General features: G+C 43.3%; 2 protein-coding genes across 3 annotated transcripts in view; one reads left to right on the top strand and one right to left on the bottom strand.

Moving 5' to 3' along the window:
- socs5b (suppressor of cytokine signaling 5b) overlaps positions 1-11,238 on the bottom strand; it is a 25,285-nt gene extending 14,047 nt beyond the window's left edge. The window contains exon 1 of the mRNA XM_042064948.1: positions 10,852-11,238. The gene's annotated coding sequence lies outside the window, so the exon portion shown is untranslated. The remainder of the gene's footprint in view (positions 1-10,851) is intronic.
- A 3,690-nt stretch (positions 11,239-14,928) lies between these two features.
- The window catches only part of prkceb (protein kinase C, epsilon b), a 114,360-nt gene continuing 106,788 nt past the window's right edge, over positions 14,929-22,500 (top strand). The window contains exon 1 of one of the 2 annotated variants that reach the window (XM_042064947.1): positions 14,929-16,021. In XM_042064947.1, coding sequence (XP_041920881.1) covers positions 15,674-16,021 — 348 coding nt within the window. In that variant the 5' untranslated portion in view covers positions 14,929-15,673. The remainder of the gene's footprint in view (positions 16,022-22,500) is intronic. The other variant, XM_042064946.1, reaches the window with a different exon arrangement.

Raw genomic sequence — 22,500 nt, 5'->3', positions numbered from 1 at the left:
CACACACAAACACACTTACTAATTTACAAACGTGCGTGCATGTGTGCACAGTGCACACATGCACAGTCACACGTACACACATTCACACACACTTACATTGACGCACAGCTTCTTGGCTCATTAAAGCAGCAACACATAGGCCTAACTCAGTGTGCCCAAGCCTATTTGCACAAGCTGACACACTGATCTGCATGTTCAATGGCATCTCCTCAAGTAACTGAATGATACAAGCTGTAAAGCATATAGATCCATTAATGGGACATCTAGCGCCTTCTAATGAGCCCAAGGCTAGGGTCCCACTGGCATTCCTTTAGTAACTACTCCACTTTGACACTTGTGCATCAACTGCACTCTCTCTGCTGATAAAAGCCTTAAAGTGATAACAAATAGTGGCTGGCCTGGGCTGTTATGTAATTGCTGCGGGTGTCATGTCAATATGACCATGGTGAGTGTGTTTGTTTTGTATTCATCCCCGTTACTTTGCTGAGGTCAGCACGCCGCACACAGAGAATTGAAACTCTAGATGTTGCATCTGCAAAACATCAGGGCCTTGATGCCACAATGCACACGCAAGCTATTCGGAGGTCTTAACTCCACACACAAACACACACACACATTTATACACACCAGAATGGAACAACAACAACACACTCTGCCTTCAACACGCAACGCATATAAGTTTGAGATATTAGCTGCAAAGTTTTAAATATGCAAGAGACAAGGATGTCTGATCCTGGTCCTGACACATCACCCAGGCAAGCCTTGCCTTAGCTGTCGCTGCTTGTCCCCTGTGGAGTTCATACATTACTAGCTTTTAGAGCTAAGCTACAGGGTGTCCATTACAAAGACAGAATTGGCACTAAGTGAGAAGTGATTAGAGAATATTGTACAAATGGTTTCGATTCAGTGTGCACTGTGAGGAAAACCAATCGGAAAGACATGACTCAGCTGACATTAGTTGAATGAAGCACACACACACACGGACGGCATCTCTTTCTGTCTCTTAGTCTAAAATATCATATGAGAACAGTGTCAGAGCTTGTTGGTGGAGCGACCCTTCAGTTAAACCTAAACCAATGGAGTAATTTAATGTATGGATTTTTGGAAATTATTATTATTGCTTGTTATTTCTTCATTTTCGTAATGTAAAGTGCTTTGTGTTGCACTTTGTGCATGAAAAATGTGCTATATAAATAAAACAAATACCTCCGTACACACCCACACCAAACACACCACACACATCAATCATGGCAATGTCAAAGCTGATCACTACACTTTTCCTAAGATAAGACAAAACACCAAAACACTGCAGGATTTGTTTGGATGTGGTGTAATTTTCATTGTTTATATACACACACTTAAACAAAAACATACAGAAACACACAAATACACACACACACACACACACACACACACAGAGAAAGAGAGAAACTCCTTTTTCCAAACCCAAGCACATCTACTCTATGAGGGCCTTTAAGATTTGATCTCTGAATTTCTTTTTCAGAGTCACTGACGCGTAAACAAAATAGTGTGTGTGAGAGAGAGAGAGAGAGAGAGAGAGAGAGAGAGAGAGAGAGAGAGAGAGAATGAATGGGCATTTACATAATGTGTCCTGTGCATGACTGAAATCCACTGACTATGAGGCTTGACTAGGCAGCCAAGAGCAGAACGCATATCAGTCCAGGGGACAGAAACCTCATCTCATCTCCTCTAATCTCATCTCCCCTAACGTCCTCACATCACCTCCTCCTCCACTCGTCTTTCCTCTCCTCCACTTTCTTCTCCTTTCTGCTCGTCTGTGCTCTTCTCCGTTAACTGGCTTTCTTCTCCAGCTGTCTCCTCTCATCTCCTCACCTTGGGCCCTTCCTGTCTGGTGTCCTCATCTCATCTTATCTTCTCTCAGCCACTCTTCCCCTCTACCATCCTCCTCTCTTCTGTCCCTCCTCTCACTTTCCCCTTCTCCTCTCTCATATTTCTTGTCGTCCCACACGTGTGATCAGGGTGTAGTGACTCAGCAGTGGGCACCTCATCCGCTTCTGGACCCCCAAGCTTCCCTCATTTGACTCCAATGTCCAAGCTGAGCTTTAGAGTGCAATATTATTCAAGAGGGTTATTCCATGTCAAATCAGACAGAATCCAAGAAAATGGCTGCCACACTGTTTCAGATTTTGCTCAAAGTTTGCCAACATAACATTTAGGTTCCAAAATTAAAATGTGAAATATTTAATTAAATTCAATTCAATTTTTTTTGCTATTACACTCCCAAAGATGTTCTATCTAAGAAGCTTTGTTTAAGCATTAATATATTAAATATCCTATTCCTAGCCTGACCAAACTTGTATGTGTGTGTGTGTGTGAGTATTTCTGTGTGTGCATACATGCATGTGTGTGCAAACATTGGTGGTTCACATGCACATGTGGTAACATGACAACATGAACTGACAACATGTACTGAGTGTGTGTGTGTCTGTGAGTGGGTGTACATGTGTGTGTGCTTTATGTGTGTCTGTTTGTGTGTGTGTGTGGTTGTGTGTGCATGCATGCACGTGTGTGGGAACATTGGTGGTAAGTTGTAGGAGTGTGTGTAAGGAGATGTCTTTTATCTCCTGGATGAAAATTATACTCTTTCCCAATCATTTCCTATGGCGGCCATTTTTGACCGTGAACAAAAAAATCCCTCAAAATTCAAAGATTAGAACTAGTTCCTACTAGCTACCCCACATACCATTTTAATCTTTTGGAAATGACTGAAAAACAACTTCCCTTCTTTTATACTTAATATATTCATGCCCATTATTTTTGGAGACCTCAAATATTGGTACAAAATGAATTCAATATTGTATTTAAAGTAAAGTCAAGGTTGATACAAAATGGGCACAAAACACAATGCCATAATTCCCTAAATGTCTCTTGCCACTTTTTTCCAAACCTAGGGCCTTATAGAAAATCAATGAGCATGCCGTACAAACGTTTAGTGATTCACTCACACAGAGAATATGTTTGTATTCCAACCATTTAAAACGGTAAACTGTTAACTTTAAAACTGAACAAAATCTGAGAGGGTGCAGCAACAACCTTATCTGAGTCAAATGCTATTTACAGTCATGTTAATAGAAATATGTCCCAACGTCGAACATCCAAACTGTGGCAGACAAGCTTCCTCCTTCTCCTTTTCCTTCTCTCAATGTCACTCTCTCTTCCTGCTGTCTTGACTGCAAAAGCCTGGACCCTAATATGGCCTCTGAGGAGATGGGATGCTCTGAAAAAGACAACAAGCCCCAGTCCTGCGCACACAGCTTCTTCATCATCGTTACCATCTGGCAGACCACTTCTGCATTCCAAATATCATCCTGGAGAAGTGAGGGAGTGTAAGTGAGAGTGAGATTGGTAGGGCAGAGCAAAGTCACAACAGGCATGTTTGTCCTGGCTGGATGCGTGTTTGTATATGTGTGTGTGTGTGTGTGCTTGCATGCGAGAGTGAGCACGTAGGTGAATGTGACATTGCTGTGAGAGAATAAAGCAGTCCCACGTGACGGACAATTTACAACCAGGGATGCAATCACCACATAATTAATGTGTTCACTGTTGACCATGAATGCATGGACCTGTATCTTAATGGGTGCCTTCAGATTCATGCAGCGCTTACAGCGCCGGCTTAAAGCAATGCATCTTCTGTCTGTCTTGAATCAGCGCTTTGAAACATCACCATATCTCATGGTAGTAGAAAGACAGCTTCAGCCAGTCTGTGCAGCCTGGTTTTTTCCGTCTGCATGATACTTGTGGTGTCAAAACACCACCCTCCCTGGCTCGAATCTCCTATGGCAAAAAATGTGTTTCCCTTGGTGCTTCCTTATGCTGGAATGCGTGGATATTGTTGTTTAATCCAAGGGATACCTCCTTATATGTGATTTGATTTTTGCAACAATGGTATTTAAAAACCTTTTAATACTGTTATTTTGTGCTGTAGTGCAGACTGATGATGACACACATGTGGAGAAAACACTTAATACTGAATTTATGTACTTTAATACTGACCTGTTGACAGCGTATGCCACAGTGGTTAAAACAACATCATCATTTCAATCAATTTCATTAAATTTTCATGAAAGGATAGGGGATTTAAACTGTATCCCATTTCTGAAGAAGAAAGTTGTCCAGGCTTGCCTACTATCTTTTCTAGCTCCTCCCAGCCGACACCGGCAGATCACGTTAGACGTTAAGCCAGCTGCATGCATCTCGAACCCACCCAATGACAGCAAGACATAATGAGATGGAGAAGGAGGAGAGATAGAGGGAGAGAGTGACAGACAGATGAGGAGGATAGAGAGAGGGAGGGAGCAATGATGTCATACAAACTGCGAAATACATGGCTGCCAAAGAAAATGTGAGAAGTCACATCATCAGTGATGTGTCCGCATACACACACACACACACTGCTATTACACAGGACTAAATATGCCTATTCTTGTGCCAACAGGAAACTACAGGAAACAACAGAGCATAATTACCCCCTTCCCAGCCCATCAGGCTGTGCTCACATTAAGACACAGGGTCGCACGAAACAAGGACAGCGCACCGATAACACCGCTAGCACGCACTACTGTAGGCTGATTAAACAATGCTAGAAGTGTTAGCATGTGATACTGAGAGGACTACCAAATAACAATGCTAACACTGGTGGCAATGTAATATTGAGGGCCAACCATTAGATGCCAAAACTGCTAGGATTTTTAATGTAAGGTGGGCAATGAGTGTATATTGAGTACTCACAGTCATGGTTTCCTGTCAGAGCAACATCGCTACTGCTATCTCTGAGTTTGCGCATCCTGCAGATATCACAGCATCTCTCCCTAACACTGTTTGCATGGGACGCTAGAGGAAGCCTCCGACTGGCATTGTTGTGCTGCCGGAAGAGCAATTTAGCAGTACCGAGCAGAGCGCAAAGACCCCCTCCAGCTCACTGGTGAGCAGTTCGACCACAAATTTATCATTCTGGCAAAGCAGTCCCAACAATGAATAGTATGATTTATGAAGCAATTTCAACCAATTAAAAAATAATAAAAGTGTTGGACACAAATTGAACATTTTGCATTTCTGGTTTGGTTTGGACTGACATTGCTTTTATCCTCCCAGAGCCATGCATTTAAATGTAAATCTGCTTATTAAACTATACAATAACAATAACATATGTTTTAAATAACAGGTTTTCAGTATCCATTTAATAGAAAGACAATAGAAACGAGACATAGCTCTTTTCTACACAGTAAGACTCAATAAGACAATAAGATAGATAGATAGATAGATAGATACTTTATTGATCCCCAAGGGGAAATTCAAAAAGACTCCACCAAGGTCTATTGGTGGAGAACTACTGTGGTTGTACTAGATGATGCTGATAAAGATGTGACTACATCGAAACGTTAGTCAATGTTAATAATGTTCTGCACCTCTTAGTAAAGAATAAAGAAAAAATAAGAAGACATCTGAGCTGCACCGGCGTCTCTCCTTCTCTTTAAAGTATCTGTCCTGGCCTGGTTGCACCGAATTGTCGCTAAACGGCAGAAGCGCGGAGAACCCTCCTTTGCCATGTGTACTTTGTCATGTGTTATGCGTTTTCTTTCTTGACTACCTGTTTCCTCCCTACATGAACACTGCCAAAAGTGCCCAGAGTGAAATAATCACAGGCCGGTAAACGCTGCTTCATCGGGAGATGCACAAAAGTCATTCACTATGAAAGGATAGATGATAGAAAAGCTTTGTGGCTCTAACAGACACACACACACACACACACACACACACACACACACTGCAGGCTAGGCCAGCCATTTTCACACGGGTGACTTTGCTGATTTCGGAGGAAAACACACACTTGGACCCACCTGCATCAAAAACCACAGAACAAACGGTGAGGGGTGCCAGCATTTGTTTCCCCCACTCCCTCCTTGTATTCCTCTCCCTCTCCTTCCTACTCTCTCTCTCTCCCTTCCTTTCTGTCGTTCTCCTTTTCCTCGACGCCCCCTGGCCTGCTTGGCATGGCCAGCCTCCAGATGGGGCCTGCAGCGTTGCTATCAGGCATATCTGAGGACAGCCGTTTCCATGGGGGCTTGCCCGCTGGCTCTCCAGCTCTCGGCTAAACGCTAATCGCGTCCACACAAACAAAGAAAAGTGCTCCAGTGTGCAGGAAAAGAGGAGTGTGTGTTTGTGTGTGTGTTGTGTGCGAGGGCAAGAGAGGGACAGGGTGTGTGAAAAATCAAAAGATGGAGGCAGGCCAGTGGGTTGTGTGTGTCTCTCTCTCTCTCTCTGTGTGTGTGTGTGTGTGTGTGTGTGTGTGTGTGTGTGTGTTTGTATGCTTGTATGTATTTTCATATTCTTTGGACAAAAGCACTTGCTAACTACAATAACCATACCCATGTATATATACGTAGATATTATAGTGTGTGTGTGTGTGTGTGTCTGTTTGTATGCTTGTATGTATTTTCATATTCTTTGGACAAAAGCACTTGCTAACTACAATAACCATACCCATGTATGTACTGTATATACATAGATATTTGCTATAAAGCTGTAATGTTCACAAGTCCCTTCACTTGTACCATCACAAAATCAAATCCTTGTGATAGTTTTGCTTGGGGAACACCAAAGATGGTTTTCTATGAAAACGCTGAGAGTACCAAAGACAGCAACTGCATGAGAAATGGATCCAGGCCTGGTACAGCCTAGCTCCAGTGTAGATGAGGCGTCTGATCCAGTGTGGATATAATCTGACTCTCGCCAGATGAATTTCGTTCCGCCTAGCTCCACTCATCCATCTGGGATCGATCCATTGGAGTGGTGTTTCAGAAGGCTGGGCCTTATCAAAAATCCTTGGATTTGTCCATTTGTCTGTCATCTATTGACATGCTATTTCAACCACTCACATCGAAGCCAACCCGTGACGCCAAGAACAGTCTCACAGTCGCTTCTACGCTACGTCACATCTATGAAACTCCCGCCCTGCATCCTGATTGGCTCTACCATAAAATCTGGTGCCGAAATCACTCAACGGAAGCAATCCCAGATGGATGTGAGTGGAGCTAGGCGGAACGAAATTCATCTGGCGAGAGTCAGGTTAGTGTGGATATAGATCTGATCCAATCTTGACATGGTTGACATGGGCATAGTATGTGGTTTACGTGGTCTTTTGGGCTTTATTTTATTTTGCATGTGGGGGTTGACCAGAAACACATAGTAATAATAATAATAATAATAATAATGATATTAGAAACACATAGTGAATTAAATGGCATAGCTTACAGCAATTTTCTGGTCGGGTAGTCTAAACTTGCTACAAGAAGGAATAAAAGAGAAAATAGGCCTGACCAAGAAATGTACAAGTATTTCAGATAATCTTTGTTATTTGTTAAAATTCTATAAAGGATTGAAGGATGTGAATGGCAGTGGTGCTAAAAGGCTGGTGTTTTGTAAGAGATGAAACGTTGGTGATTGCCAAGGTGTGGGTCCCCTCATCTGCGTGCATGTGTGTCTGTACTTCTGCCTGTATATCTCCGTGTGTGTGTGTGTGTGTGTCTGTACTTCTGCCTGTATATCTGTGTGTGTGGGTGTCAGTCATGTGTACATGTGTGCATGATTCTGTGAATGTACCTGCTTTGGCCTACTTGGAGTTTCTTGAGTCAATCTAGACATAAAACAGCTCCCTATAAATCATTCACAATATCCCACTGACATCTCATCCTTATTTCAGAGGTGTGACAGAGACATGAGTGGGAGTTATAATTCCCAGTCAACAGACAGCTTTCAAAAACCCTTCCAGTGTTCTTCCCAACACAGCATCAAGCCTATTAATGGTACATTCAACTCAAACCTGCCGCACTGTTAAGTGCATACTGCTTTTTAGTCTTTTAAAATGGAGTAGAACATATAATGGATTGGTTTTCCACTTTGTTTCTTAGAATGTCAGAGAATAGCGTGCTAAAGTTAAAACAGATAATTATGTGACTATTTTGACTAATTTGAACTGCTGGGTATCTGAAAGTGCATTGTATGAATTTGGTTACATGTCTGTTTATGTTTCTGTCAATGTGCATATATGCATGTGAGTGTATGTATGTATGTATGTATGTATGTAATTGTATATATTTGTTAGTGTGTGTTTGTGTATGTGGGTAGGCATGCATCTGTATGTGTACATGTATGTATGTTAGTCTGCTTCTGAGTGTAAGTTAGACTGAAATGTCTGTGCAGTCAGTGATGGCTGGGCTGTGGGCTTCTCTCCTCTCCGGACACGGCCTTGATGCGAGTCCAGAACCACATTCCAGAGGCACGGCTGCCGGAGAATCTGTGGTGTTTCCATGACTCAGGCCCAGTTCTGAAACACTGGCAATGACATGAGGATCTGGACGGGACTAGTGTGTGTGTGTAAGAGTTTGTCTCCGCATGCATGCATGAGAATGATTTCATTTCTGTAATTTCTGGAAATGAGCATGCAATGTTGTGTGTGTGTGTGTGTGTGTGTGTGTGTGTGTGTGTGTGTGTGTGTGTGTGTGTGTTTGTGAGGTCAATAGTTTATATGCCCTGTTCTGTCTCTTCATTATATGGCGTCTCTGTGATTAAGGACTAAGGGAAGGGCCCTTAAGATTCCATGCACGACACCCAAAATAATACAGCACAGGCCTGCCAACATCTAAAAACTCCCCCCCCCCTTCTCTCTATCAGACACAATGTGCACTATCAAACTCACACACAAATGCACACAAACAGACAGACACACACCAACACACACAGAAACGCATATTTACGCAGAAACACCAACACAAACACACACTCACACACACACACACACACAAACACACACACACAGACAGATGACACAAAATCCACACATGGACTGCAAGTGTGGGCCTTCCAATTGTGTCACAAGAGAGAAAGACCAAGAGGGGGTGGGGTGTAGGGAAACGTGTGGTGGGAGAGAGGCCATATGCATACCATAAATTAATAACTCAGTAGGAGTCTGAGGCGGAACATGTTTCAACCAGGAGATCGTCCAGTCCTGCTTTTAATCAAATCAACCTGGTGCTCAGTCCCATCCCCAGCCAACCACAAGAGTCTTCCAACACCTCCACAAACCATCACTTGACACTACCCCCAACTGAGACCTTCAGGCCTCACCCCCTCCCCGCAACACCCACACACAGACACACACACACACACACACACACACACACGCACCAGACTATGGTCCATGATGGACATCGGTCTAGGAATTCTGTGTGTGAGTCACACCTACTGTGGCAACAGCATCCTTTCCCAGGAAAAAAGCCCGGACAGAGGAGTGACTCACGTCCTCTACGCAACACCAGAGGAGAGGAAAGGAAAAATACACTGCCACGGGAGGAGGAATAAAAACCACCGCTCCGTACAGGGTGCGGACAACGCTCTGGATGGTGTGTGTGTGTGTGTGTGTGTATGTATGTGTGTGTGTGTGTGTGTGTGTGTGTGTGTGTTTGTGTGGGTGTTGGTGATTTGGAGCGGGGATCTGGTTAAAGTTTTGCCATGCACTCAATAGCTCCGGAGTAAAAGGAGGATCCAATTGCCAAAATGGTACGGCTGAAGTTCCTCGTCAGACTGAGGTCCGTACGCCCACTTTCCTGAGTGCAGCATGACAGAAGGGCCTAGAGATTTGGTCAAGATTACATACTTAACGGAAACAGCCGTCTCGGCTCTTTCTCACTGTCTGTCTTTCTCTCTCACGAAGACAAAATTGCAACAATTTCTTCCCTCTCTCTATAAGATATGAAACACAGCACAGGCATTTATGGTCTCTCAACAAATGAACAAGATGGGGGCAAGGGATTGATGGTTTCTTCCAGGTCATGGGAGAAACTATACAGCTGTCTGTCTGATTTCTCTCTGATCCTTGGTCCATGAAGGGCTGAACGAAACAATTTCAAAAACCTTATCCGTAGCTAAATAGGCCTAAAATGGAATATAAGATTTTTAAATAATTTTTTTAAAAATATAAGATATGTCAAGACGTTAACTCTGGCCCAACTATAGTCTACAGTACTGACAATATTACCCTGAAATTATAGTCAAATGTGGGAATGCGAAGGCTAGTAACTGAATAGAGCTGTCCCATTCTGCTCCTGTTTGATGTTTAATATGAATAGGCCTGTGATAGGCAATTGACTATTTACTTATCTAGGATAATTACTTCTCATGTAGTCACAATGAGCTATCTACCCATAGCCTAAATTAGACCACAGGAGACGGGTAACTTCCATGGACACATTGTGTCTAGCAATAATAAATATGTAATAAATAATAATGTAGCCTACAAGTAAGCTACATGGCAGCACAAAACACCAATAGCCTACACTGATATTCTTTCTATGGACTCCTCGTCAACGAACCACCAAATGATAATCTTACAGAATAGCACTTTACGAATTGTTAATAAAGTCCAAGACCAGATGTAACAACACCAACCTAGGCAATTATAGACTTTCTATAACACTGAGCAAGATATGGCATAAAGGAGCGCATGAGACACCCCTTTTTCTTTTGTCCTGCTGGCTACAATTATTTGGCTTAAGTATGTTACTTGCAGGACATGACAAAGTAGCCAATGCCATAATGAACTAGGCTATTGGAATGCAACATTGAAAATCGACTGTAACATCGTTACAGTCAACATTACCTAGAGGTAGCTAACTGGCTAATGGGCTAGCTATTATGTAGGCTATAATCAAGACCAAATCTGATATTAAAAAATGGTTGATTTCAAACATGACATAGCTCAGCCTCTCATGACATGTTAGGTTTTCGGGTATGCGGTGCGAATGTCCGACTTACCGTCTGTTTGTCTCTGTGTGAAGTTATATCACTTAGCTGCTCCCTTTTGTCTGTAAAAGATGGCTATCAAAAGAAGTCAGACTCTTATCCCCCTTGTGCTCCACGGTGGCGGATGAAATATTGGTGAATACGAGAGCGGTTCTCAGTTTCATTCCCGGTGGTCGTCAAAATTTGGGGGTGAAATCGGGCTTGAAGGATTTTTTCCCTGTATTTCTCGGTCCAGTTGATTGCTTCAGTCATTTATGAAAGAGCCTGTTCTTCCTTTGGGCCACCGCTGCTCTCTCGGCCGTGCCACGGTCTTTCCTTTTCCTGGCGGCCAGTATGACGGTCGCTCGGTGAAGCAGGCTAGAGAGCTGAGGAGGAGGATAGCGAGTACAGGCGGGTCGGGGCTGGCACAGCGCTGTAGAACAGCACAACGTGAGCGCATTTCCGATGGTGGATCCCGAGGACCAGTGTTCATTCGTCGCCCAGGCTCACGGACAAGTGAAACACCCAATCAAAACTAAGCGAGTCGTGGCTTCGTTGCCTGGATCCAGGGGCAGAGATCTGGTTGGTCCCGATGCCCCTACAGATGAGTTTAATATCCAGTAAAAACGAAGCGATTGTGATTGCGTTGCCAACCTGGAAACGTGGATATCTGAAACAATGCATTGCGTGCAGAGTAAAATGTCCTGAAACAGACAGGAGCTCTGTAGCCAAGTCGACCCATCTGTCTAGCCTATTGAATGTCAGGGCACACCGACATTGAGCAATTCATATAGGCCTACATACTGACAAAAGTTGAGTGATATTGGTTTTAAACTCATTGCCTGTGGTGCTTAAATCCTTACATAAGATGGATATTACAAAGAATTGCTTTGATTAGATTATTCTTGTGATGAAGGAATCACTCTCGCAGACTCTCTCTCTCCCTGTGTGCGTGTGTGTGTGTGTGTGTGTGTGAGAGAGAGAGAGACCACAAATGATACACAATACACAAAAAGCAATGGTCTCCCAATATGCTTTTAAGTCAGGGCTGGCGGGATGTTGTATGTAAGAAGACATAGAGCTGTGTCATCACTGGCATCTCACTGTGGGAGGACATGAGACAGAGCATATCACAAACAAACTAACACACACACACACACACACATCACACCCCCTACACCAGTCAGAGAAGTCAAAGAAGCATTTATCCTCACTCATGTGATGTCACAAGCCCTGAAGCTGTGTTTGTTTGGTTGTCTTTTCTCTCGATCTCTTGATGCTGGGGAACAATGAACAAAAATGCCCCCTGTCCAAAAAAATGGGTCAACTTATTTTGATGTTCTGTTTGGTCTGTCTGATTAGGAGTTCTGCTTATTTGGCCCATGCACTATGTATTTGACACTGCATGTAGATACTGGTAATGTCAATCAAAGGGTTAAAGAAGGACACCAGTGATGTTATTAAAGAGAAAAGATTGGCAGGAAATGAGAGAGGAGGAGGATATAGACTAAATCAGCAGCAGGAGGAAATGACATCAGCAATCACTGCTTGAATGCAACACTGAAACATTGTTTATTATAAGTCTTACATGAATACCCTTTTCTTTCTTTCTTTCTTTCTTTCTTTATCTGTCTCTCTTACACACATTCACACCCCACATACACATACACACACCCTCAGATAATGACTGACTGACTACTATTGTGTTACATGCTTCAAATGTAAAGCACTTTGAGCTGCATTCTGTGTATGAAAGGTGCTATACAAATAAAGCTTTATTATTATTATTATTATTACTCAGACACCAGTTGTAAATGACAATACGTTTACATTAATAACTGTATGTCTGTGTATTTATGGGTTTCATCAGGTCCCTTACCACAGGTGTATAAAATCAAGCACCTAGTATAAAATCAAGCACCATGCAGTCTGCATTCATAAACTAGGTGCTTGATTTTATACACCAGTATTAGGGACCTGATGAATATGTTTGAACATGAGACTTAATCCTTTGAAAGGATCTGCTTTATTATAGATTTCATCAAAGTAGGAAAAACTATTGGTTGCTGAATGTAATTCAGCACATTGTCTAAAACAACTAAAACAAACCACACCAAAATCTAACTGAATAATAATTCTCAAAATAGTATCCCACCCCCATTTGTTTTACTCATTTTCTTTCAAAAAAAACATTTGAGTGCTTAATAGCTTTAGATTCTGTTCAGTCTGCTGACATTGCTGAAACACAATGCAACATCTAGGCTACAGCTTGGTTCATTTGTTTCCATTTAGACTGGAGGTGCCTCTCATCTTATTCTAAGTATCATGTTTGGCACTGTCTTTTCCCAGGATAATCTCATTTGTTTTTGGTCTTGGTCTTGATCAGTGAAGGCTGTTAGTGTGCATGTAAATGGGCTTGCAGCCCATGACCCTAACAGCATTACACTCTCTGATTCGCATCAAGTGCTTTCAATCAAGCACCAACATACATAACTCAATTGGAGAAAGAGAGAGAGAGATAAAGGGAGAGAGAGGGAGAGAGAGAAAGTCTGATCTAGTTATGGACACACTAACTAAAAAGGAGGTGTAATTCGGTTGGTTTTGAGGCTTGTGTAAAGTCAGTGAGGGGTATAGTTAGCTTTTCCCAGGATAAAGTGAACAGACAGTTAACTGGTCATGACTGTCCTCTTCAGTCCCATACACATTTCAATAAAACAACACTGTAAATGCATGTACCTGATATTCTCCACTGGAATCAATGTCAAGGGACATTTACAGTAAATGTGAGGTGCAGAAAGAGAGAAGAGTCTATTCTGCCATCTAGTGGCTCTTTAAAGCCTCTGAGAAATACTGGACAGATGGTGCAATGCAAAATGGTAGAGGATGATGTATTTACGAAATATGTTGAAACATCTTTTTGTATGCATACACCCAGAAGTGAACCTATATGAAATGATAAGAAAGAACAATATAGACACAGCATCTGTTTTAGATCAGTAGTCTTTTGAGAGATCCACTCAACTTGTGTGCACACTCATACATACAGACACACACACACACACACACACACCACACAAACCCAAGGTCAAGATCAGACACATGCTCTAGACTTTGGTTTCACTCTTCAGTACAATACAGTTCAGTTTTAGGACTGTAGTGTTGAGGTCTAAGCTGCCATGAGTGCGTCTCTGTACTTGATGTCAATGTGATGGATTCCCGATGGATTTTCAAACATTTTATTAGCAAGCATTCATAAAGGATCTGGAGGTAAACCGAGAACCATCTCACAATATCACATTAAAGACACACCTCATTATGCCTTTACCAGTCGATGAACCGTAAACAGGTAATTTACATGTGCTTTGAAGTGTGAGCATAAATCAATACATTTCTTTAAATAACCAGAGACATTAATGTAAATGATAGGGAGGAGGGTGAAGAAGGTTATGAAGCTGAGCATACCTCATTAAAACGCATGCAATAAGGTATTAGGTAAACGAACAAACAAAGAAAACACTCAAATAATGAAACGTTATTTCAGCACACGTGTTATCTTTTGGTGACTAACTGTTTGCTGTCAAGTAATGTCTCTGTTGCTACTGCCAGGTGTTAGCCTGTTATAAAGGCAGGCCAAGCGTGTCAGTGCGCAAGACACCATGACCCGACTCATTCATGTTGTGGAAATACTCTACTGTGCCATTAGAATTCCATCCTGGTGGTGGCGCCTTTCAACCAAAAAATACAGTCGTCTGTGTCTAGATACACTAGCAAAGCGCAGACAGATCCACAACAGAACATTGTTGTTATCACCCCATACCTGAAATTCTGAAGAAACACAAAAACTAGGGTTTAGTTGTAGTTATTACAGTCAGGATTACTCCGAAAACTAACATCCAGCCCAGATTGATTTCCTTCCTCTCTGCCTCTGTCAAACACACACACACACACACACACACACACACACACACCTGATGCCTCACCAGGACGCGCCTGGACTGTGGAAGGCATAGTAGCACGCTCTGCCCCCAGCTCGCTTGTGCCGCACTCCCCCATCTGGCACAGAACAGACGCAGCGTGGCGAGGCTCGCTGAAAACTGACGTGTTTTGCGCATTTCCTGCACTGCCGTTTAGACAGTCGGGGGGAAAAAGAGGCAGGTCTGCAGGAAACGGAGCACCAACGGCGAGGAAGCTGCCTGGATCAGTGACGAGCATACGGAAACCGAGAGCGAGGACTAGGGGTAAACTACAACTCGTTGTCCTCTAAGCGCTATTTTGTCTACGAACTGACGTGCATACGAAACGTCCCAAATGCGCTGTGGACACACCGAGATAATTTCGTCCTCTTTCAGGCAACCGAGGAATACAAGAGCTCTGAGAGATTGGTCCTGAAGAGGTCCTGCTTCGGTTTATTTTGCTCCCGAGGGTTGAGGTGGGGAATGCTGGTCGAATCTTTCATGTGACATTGGAACAATTTACAAAGCTGTTTTCATTTCGCTCATTTCGCTCGATTGTTCAGTCCGAAGGATATGATTTGTGAGCTTTGACACCAAATGTGTGATGTTATTCTGGAGTGCAACGGTCGGAGAGAAATATAAAGACAATCTGTGGTGTGTGGATAATATCGAAACGGGTAATTTGCATTCAATTTGAGCGAGTGCTCACGAGTGAGGAGACGGCGATTTTCCCGTTATTTTGAAGGGGAGGCGTGTTCGCAGGGAGACACACACAAGTATCTACCTATTCATTCAGGAAGGCTCTCTACATTAGATAGATTACCCCGTTGGAGTGACAGGGATCAAGGAACACTCCACATACCCTTGTTCCAAGTACATTTTAGAGGGATTACATCACCACCATGGTGGTTTTTAATGGGTTATTGAAGATTAAGATTCGCGAGGCTCTGGACCTGAAGCCGACGGCTTGGGCGCTGAGGCACGCCGTGGGCCCAAAGCCCCAGACTTTTCTATTAGACCCGTACATCGCCCTTAACGTGGACGACTCGCGCGTGGGCCAAACCTCCACTAAGCAGAAGACCAACAGTCCCGCGTGGAACGACGAGTTTGTAACCGAGGTCTACGATGGCAGAAAGATCGAGCTCTCCGTGTTCCATGACGCGCCCATCGGCTACGATGACTTCGTGGCGAACTGCATCATTCAGTTCGAGGACCTGCTGCAGAACAGCTCCAAGCATTTCGAGGATTGGGTATGTAATCACTCCCTTAGGTTTGCTGATGCATGCCAGGATTCATATCTATATCATCAGCTGAACAGGTACCTACTCCTGTTGATGTTTTTCAGCCTAAGCCAATGGACAAGGGTCTCTCAGTAAAGGCAATCCACGCTCACAAGCTGAAAAGCATTGGTATCCAACCCATCACATATCTTCACATACCCCTAATGATAATCAGTTGCATCATCATCATCATCATCATCATCATCTTCGTTGTTGTTGTGAATGTTGTCGTGGCATTGCCTATCTGCAGGTGTGCCATATCTCTGATGCATTTGGCCATGCGTTGTGCCACCTTTATGAGGTCAGGCCAGATCGATGCCCAGATAGCCTGGTTGCATAGAAACCAGTGTGCTGCCAGGGCCACCAGCCCCATCATAAATATTCCCTGCAGGTCGTGGTGAGAGGCTGGTGCTTGGATTAGGCAGGGCAGGGTGCTGGCGTGCTGCTGTTGCTGGCTGTGCTGCTCATTCATTGCACAGAAAGCTCACACATACACATACATGCATGCACACGCACATGCACACTCACACTCACACACAAACAAACACACACATACACACACACACACACACGCACGACGCACAAACGCAAGAACACACACATATGGATCACGGAGGCCAGTTGATTTGCATGTACTATAGCTGTGCAGGTTAAACACTACATTTTTTACAGTTGGTGAGTTGCTTAGTTTAAGTGTGCGTTTGTGAGACAGATGCAATGTGAGACAGTGAGTGTATGTGTGTGTGAGTCTGTGTATGTGTGTGGGTGTGTGTGTGTGTGTGTGTGTGCATGTGTGCTGGCCCTGTCCTGTCTCATCCACCCCTCCTTGTTATTACCCCCTGATAGAGGTCTGGAGCATCATGCGTTTGCCCGTGGGGAGAACGGTCGACTGGGGTTGGTGGGTGTGTGAGGGTGTGTGTTTGTGTGTGTGTGTGTGTGGGGGGGTGGCTGTTCTCAGAGCAATTTGAAGAATTCACTGCCTGCAGGGAAAGATATGACCAGCGTGAGCTGCGTCATGCAATGCACACAAGCATGACTTGTCTCTGTCCTCTTGACAAAATATATAATGAACAGAATGAGGAACCAAATGGGATGGAGAGATTGATAGAGAGACAGATAAAGGTATATATATATTTACATAGAGAGAGACAGAGAATGATAGGGTACACAGTACAGTGCTGCATACTGCTACTTGCGTGAGTCACTAGAAATAGCCCTTCACTCTCAGGACAGAGTGAACTGTGGCCTTTGCTGGCCTGCATATTAACCCTTAGTTATGATGCCACCATTGCCCACTTCATGCCCTGCAATGTCCAGCACAAATGGATGTGTGAGTGGAGGAGCGTGCCTGGGCCTCGAGGCTGGGGGGACGACAGCAGTGTGAGATGGGGGAGGCGACTAGTTTCCGTTTCCAGGAGATATATCACAATGAGGCTACAGTATCAACATCATGATCCAGACATAAGACAGAAGTCGAGGTGTGTGTGTGTGTGTGTGTGTGTGTGTGTGTGTGTGTATGCAGTCTGTGTATCTATGTATCCATCCACCCATACATTGGTGTTTTGAATTGTTGACTGAGGTTCTCAAGCTAACCCTCCTATGAGGGTTACTAGTTGTGCAATGTTAAGAGAGTCCCACAAGAGAAGAGGGAAGTTACAGGTATTGTGTAAACAGATTCTGAAAGTCTCAGTGTTTGGCCATTGGGTTGTTGTGTGTTGTCACATTGGCCTTTTTTCACAACAGAGTGATGATGATGGCATTCAACTCAGCCTTGTGGCCCACACATGTTTTCTCTGAAGTGATGAAGAGCACACAGAAAAACTTATAGAGCTGTGTTGGAAGTGGAAACGCCTCAAAAAATAGTTGTTCTTTTCACGTCTAAGACAAAAATAAACATGGAAATATTTGAGAGAGAGAGAGGGAGAGAAAGAGAGAACTAAATAAGATGCATTTCTTCTCTGCCTAGTTTTATAGAGAGCTCGGCTAGACATTGCTCGGGCGTGATCACCCAAAGTCCTTGGCACATGTCTTCCCTGGTGTTCTGGCCCATGTCTTCCTATGGCAGTCAGTTGGCATTACTCACAGTCAGCCACTCAGGCCTTCTCCAGTGGAGCAATAGCGAGAGCATCTCATGCTAACACGGCTGGCACCAGCCCTACCCAGGCTCATTTTCCCCGCTCTGAAACCATAGACCTCAGGTCAGCTGTCCATCACACAGGCAAGTCCTTCAAAATTAAGTCCTTTTTTGCAGCCTCTAAAATCCAAGGGTCTAATTTTCTGCCATGAAAGGATGATTGGGACTGCCGTGTATAACATATACAGTTCTGAAAGTGTCCATTTATAGAGGGACCTAAGTAATGCTTTTGTGAAGTTTCTCTGTGGAAAAGTGTGCATGAATATCAAGGGCTCTCACTGTTGTCCCATTACATACATATTGTACTGCTCCTAGATCCACTGGGCCTTTAAGCATGGAGTTAAAGAGCATCGTTGCTGAGTGATGGCTGCAGATCTGAGCTGTGTGAAATCGAGCAATGGCGTGATTTGTGTTCATTTCACGCTGTCATCCTGACTGATTTTGATTGGAGAGGTGTATTTTGGTGCTACTCCTCACCTAAACATAGCAGCTGCTGTCATGACGATGGTAAATTATCGTCTTTATTGACCACCCAGCCTGACTGTCCCACACACCACTCCACACTCCCCCCCCCCCCCCCCCAGTCGATTGTAACGATTGTCAGCCACAAACATATACATATTACATCCTCAACATGAATACAACACTTGAATGAAACAGGTGTGTATATGTGTGTTTACGCATATGTGCCTGTGTGCATGTGTGTGTGTGTGTGTGTGTGTAGAACACATAAACACATCCTAGCCCTAGAGGCGGACCCTGTTCTTTGTTGTCCCGAAGCAGACAGGGGATGTGAATTATTGATGAGCCACCATCAGATCCATTAGGGGCTGGAGGAGGCTGGGTGCCTAGTACTCTGTATGGAGTTCTCATTACCATCACAGAGAGAGGGGGGGAGAGAGAGAGAGAGAGAGAGAGAGAGAGAGAGAGAGAGAGAGAGAGAGAGAGAGAGAGAGAGAGAGAGGAGAGGAGAGAAAGTGATCAAGGGGGAGATAAAGGAGCGAGTAGAGAAAGAGAGGAAAGTGGGGAATGGAGAGTGAGATGGAGGGATGGCGGGAGAGGGAGCTGCTTTCTGCTGGAGGAAAGCCAGAGTGTATCTGTATCTCTGTTGTCATGACACAAGCCCTGTCTTGGCCTTACACACTCATACACACACACACACACACACACACACTGAAAGCACACACTCTTACTTATGAGAGCAGATCCCACACACCCAGAATATCCATTTTCTCTCTCTCTGTCTGTCTCTTTCTCTATCTCTCTGTACTCTCCATCTGCTCCCCATCCTCCCACACTCGTCCTCTCCTACTGTTCTCTCCATCCCCTCCTCTCTGTGTGCCTCGCGCCCTCCAGCTCTGCTCTTACCAGACTCTCATTTCTCCTGCTGTTTCTCCTTTCATCCTCCTAGCTGGGCATAAAAAAAAAGGTTTGGTTCCTGTTGGTTTTCAGTTGAGGCCCTGGGTCGGTAGGGAATTTTTTTATTTTTTTTACCCCAGTGGCAGTAAGGGATAGGTAGAAAATCAGTCCCTCCAGGATTTCGCGAGGTTTGCGACCTAAAATGCCTGGATGGAAGTTGCGGTGTTTTTAGCTGTTTCTTACGGAGAAATTGCTTGAGGAAGTGAAAATTGCAAAAATAGTTTTTTTTTTTTTTAAATTTAGGGCAATTAAGGTTAGTAAGACCAAAATCACACTGATCATCTTGATGCTTATTAAAAAGGATAATCAAAGGTAAACAGTAAGGATTACAGAAAATCAAAGTAGGCCTACTTTATTTGTGAAAATGCTTTGACTGAGGTAATTCACAAAGCAGTATATAACCTTTCGTAGAACTGTCCAAAAAAGACAGTCACCTAAAGAGATGGCATCATGTCATATGTTTCAATACCTTCATATATTTTGTAATTCATATTAAGTTCATATCTTTTTAATAATTCATAGTCTGTGGCCTGCATAATTACTAATAGCCAAGTAAGTAGGGCTGGGATAAACGATTAGTTTTTAAACGATTAATCTAGCGATTATTTTTTCGATGCATCGATTAATCTAACGATTCATTTTTTCAGTTCGATTTCGATTCGATTCGATTATCGATTATCTCCCAATTAATTCACTAATAGCCACTTATACATGTTTATTTACATATATGAATGAAAAAACATGAATTCTTTAACATTGCAATATATGTTTATTGCTCTTAAGATTCCAAAATAAAAGACTATACAAGTGCAAAGTAATGCATTCTTAGTCAGAGGTAGCATTCAATAAAGTTCAGTAGTGTATGTCTAATTGAGTGATTGTCATTTTAAGACGTTCGTGTGGGAATCCTTGCAATTACAGTTAAAAGGCTGCTGATGTGTGGATGCAATTAATAACGTAGTTAGTTCAAATAACGGTTCGTACTTCTCCTTTGGACAAGCACTTTTGAGTCTTGGAAAACACTTTTCCATTTACATCGGGATTTTGCAAACATTCAGAGTCAATAAAATGAGCCTGAGTAACGAATACAAGCAGCTGCAAGTAAGCATGCTAAACTTGACATCCAAACAGTATTCTAACGTTATCTTTGAAATACTGCTTGATTGCATACTGTAACTTACCTTAGTTTAGTCTCCTCAATGTGCTATGTTATGATAAGACCTTAGCAGAGTTTACCTTAACTTTAATGCTGCAGTTTTGAACAAATTTGCGCAGCATGGTCACGATGCTAAGCGGATTTAATAGCAATTTAGCCCACTGTGTTCTATAGACATTCTCTGGTTCTATGCAGTGCTTTTATGTGGCAACAACAATCCTTCAACAATCGTGAATAATTTGTTAAATGCACATGCAGAGGATGAGCAGCGGGCTCGTTACGAGAGAGAGCGGGCCGGGCGAGGAAAGCTGTGTGAGTAAAAAGTGCAGCTCAATGAAATTATCTTTAATTTAAATAGTAGGACTACAACATAGAACATCAATGTGTGGTGGCCGGTTTTGATATGTTATGCTTGACGAATCGACGCTCATATTTTGCGTCAACGTATTTTTTGCGTCGACGTCATCGATTACGTCGATGCGTTGTCCCAGCCCTACAAGTAAGTATCTAGTAATTATGACCGCCGCACAGCGAAGGTTTAGTCAGATTTTTTTTTTTTCTTTTTTTTCGCATGTCCAAATTTCCGTCAAGGATTCCCGGGACACTGAAAGACCGGGGTACACGAAACTTGGTGGGCATGTAACCCCACATGGATAGCATGGAACCATCGTTTTTCGTTTTGATCTGTGCCCCCCCCCCCGCTGGACTGCACCCCCCAAAAGGAGGGTAGGGCAGACACAGTTTTCTGTGAATATCTCGAGAACCGTAGGGTTTAGGAGGACCATTTTTTTTTGTATGTTGATCTCAAGGGGCCATGTCAACCCATTCCATAACCACTCATTTCATGTATAGCGCCACCTAGTTAAACACAAAAAAGTAAAAATGAGATGTTGTAATCGCAGGTATCTGTGACCTAACATAGTCAAAACTGCACGATATTGGAAGTGTAAGATCATATTACGACACACTGAATGCACGCCAAGTTTCGTGGAATTCCGTTTATGGGGGGCCACACAATAAATTTACTATACTAATAAGTTACTATACACCAACTGGCCTGTAGGTGGCCGGAGACAGTTTTCTGTGAATATCTCGAGAACCGTAGGGCCTAGGAGGTCCACCTTTTTTAGTATGTTGGTCTTAAGGGGGCATGTCAACCCATCCCATTACCACTTATTTCATGTATAGCGCCACCTAGTTAAAAATTAAAAAGCAAAAAATTAGGTGTTTTCATCACAATATCTCTGGCTGACATGGTCAAAACTGCACGAAATTGAAAGTGTAGGATCATTATGACACCTTCCGAATGCATGCCAAGTTTTGTGAACTTTCGTTCATGGGGGGCCTTACAATAAAATAATTTATGTGTACATTTAGTGACCATACACCAACAAGGATTCTCGGGACATTGAAAGACCGGGGTACATGAAACTTGGTGGGCGTAACCCCACATGGATAGCATGGAACCGTCGTTTTTCGTTTTGATCTGTAGCCCCCCCGCTGGACTGGACCCCCGAAAGGAGGGTAGGGCAGACACAGTTTTCTGTGAATATCTTGAGAACCGTAGGGCCTAGGATGACCATTTTTTTCCGTATGTTTGCCTCCAGGGGTTATGTTAACCCATTCCATGTGCACACATGTGCATAAACAGATACACACGCACACACATACATTCACAGTAATCATACGTATGACACATACTCACACAGTAGACATATGTACGCATGCATGCATATGCAC

The sequence above is a fragment of the Alosa sapidissima genome, chromosome 16, assembly GCF_018492685.1.
Source record: "Alosa sapidissima isolate fAloSap1 chromosome 16, fAloSap1.pri, whole genome shotgun sequence".
In the NCBI taxonomy this organism is placed as follows: Eukaryota; Metazoa; Chordata; class Actinopteri; order Clupeiformes; family Clupeidae; genus Alosa; species Alosa sapidissima.
Note: the sequence above shows the minus strand (reverse complement) of the source record. Positions and strands in the feature narration are given on the sequence as shown.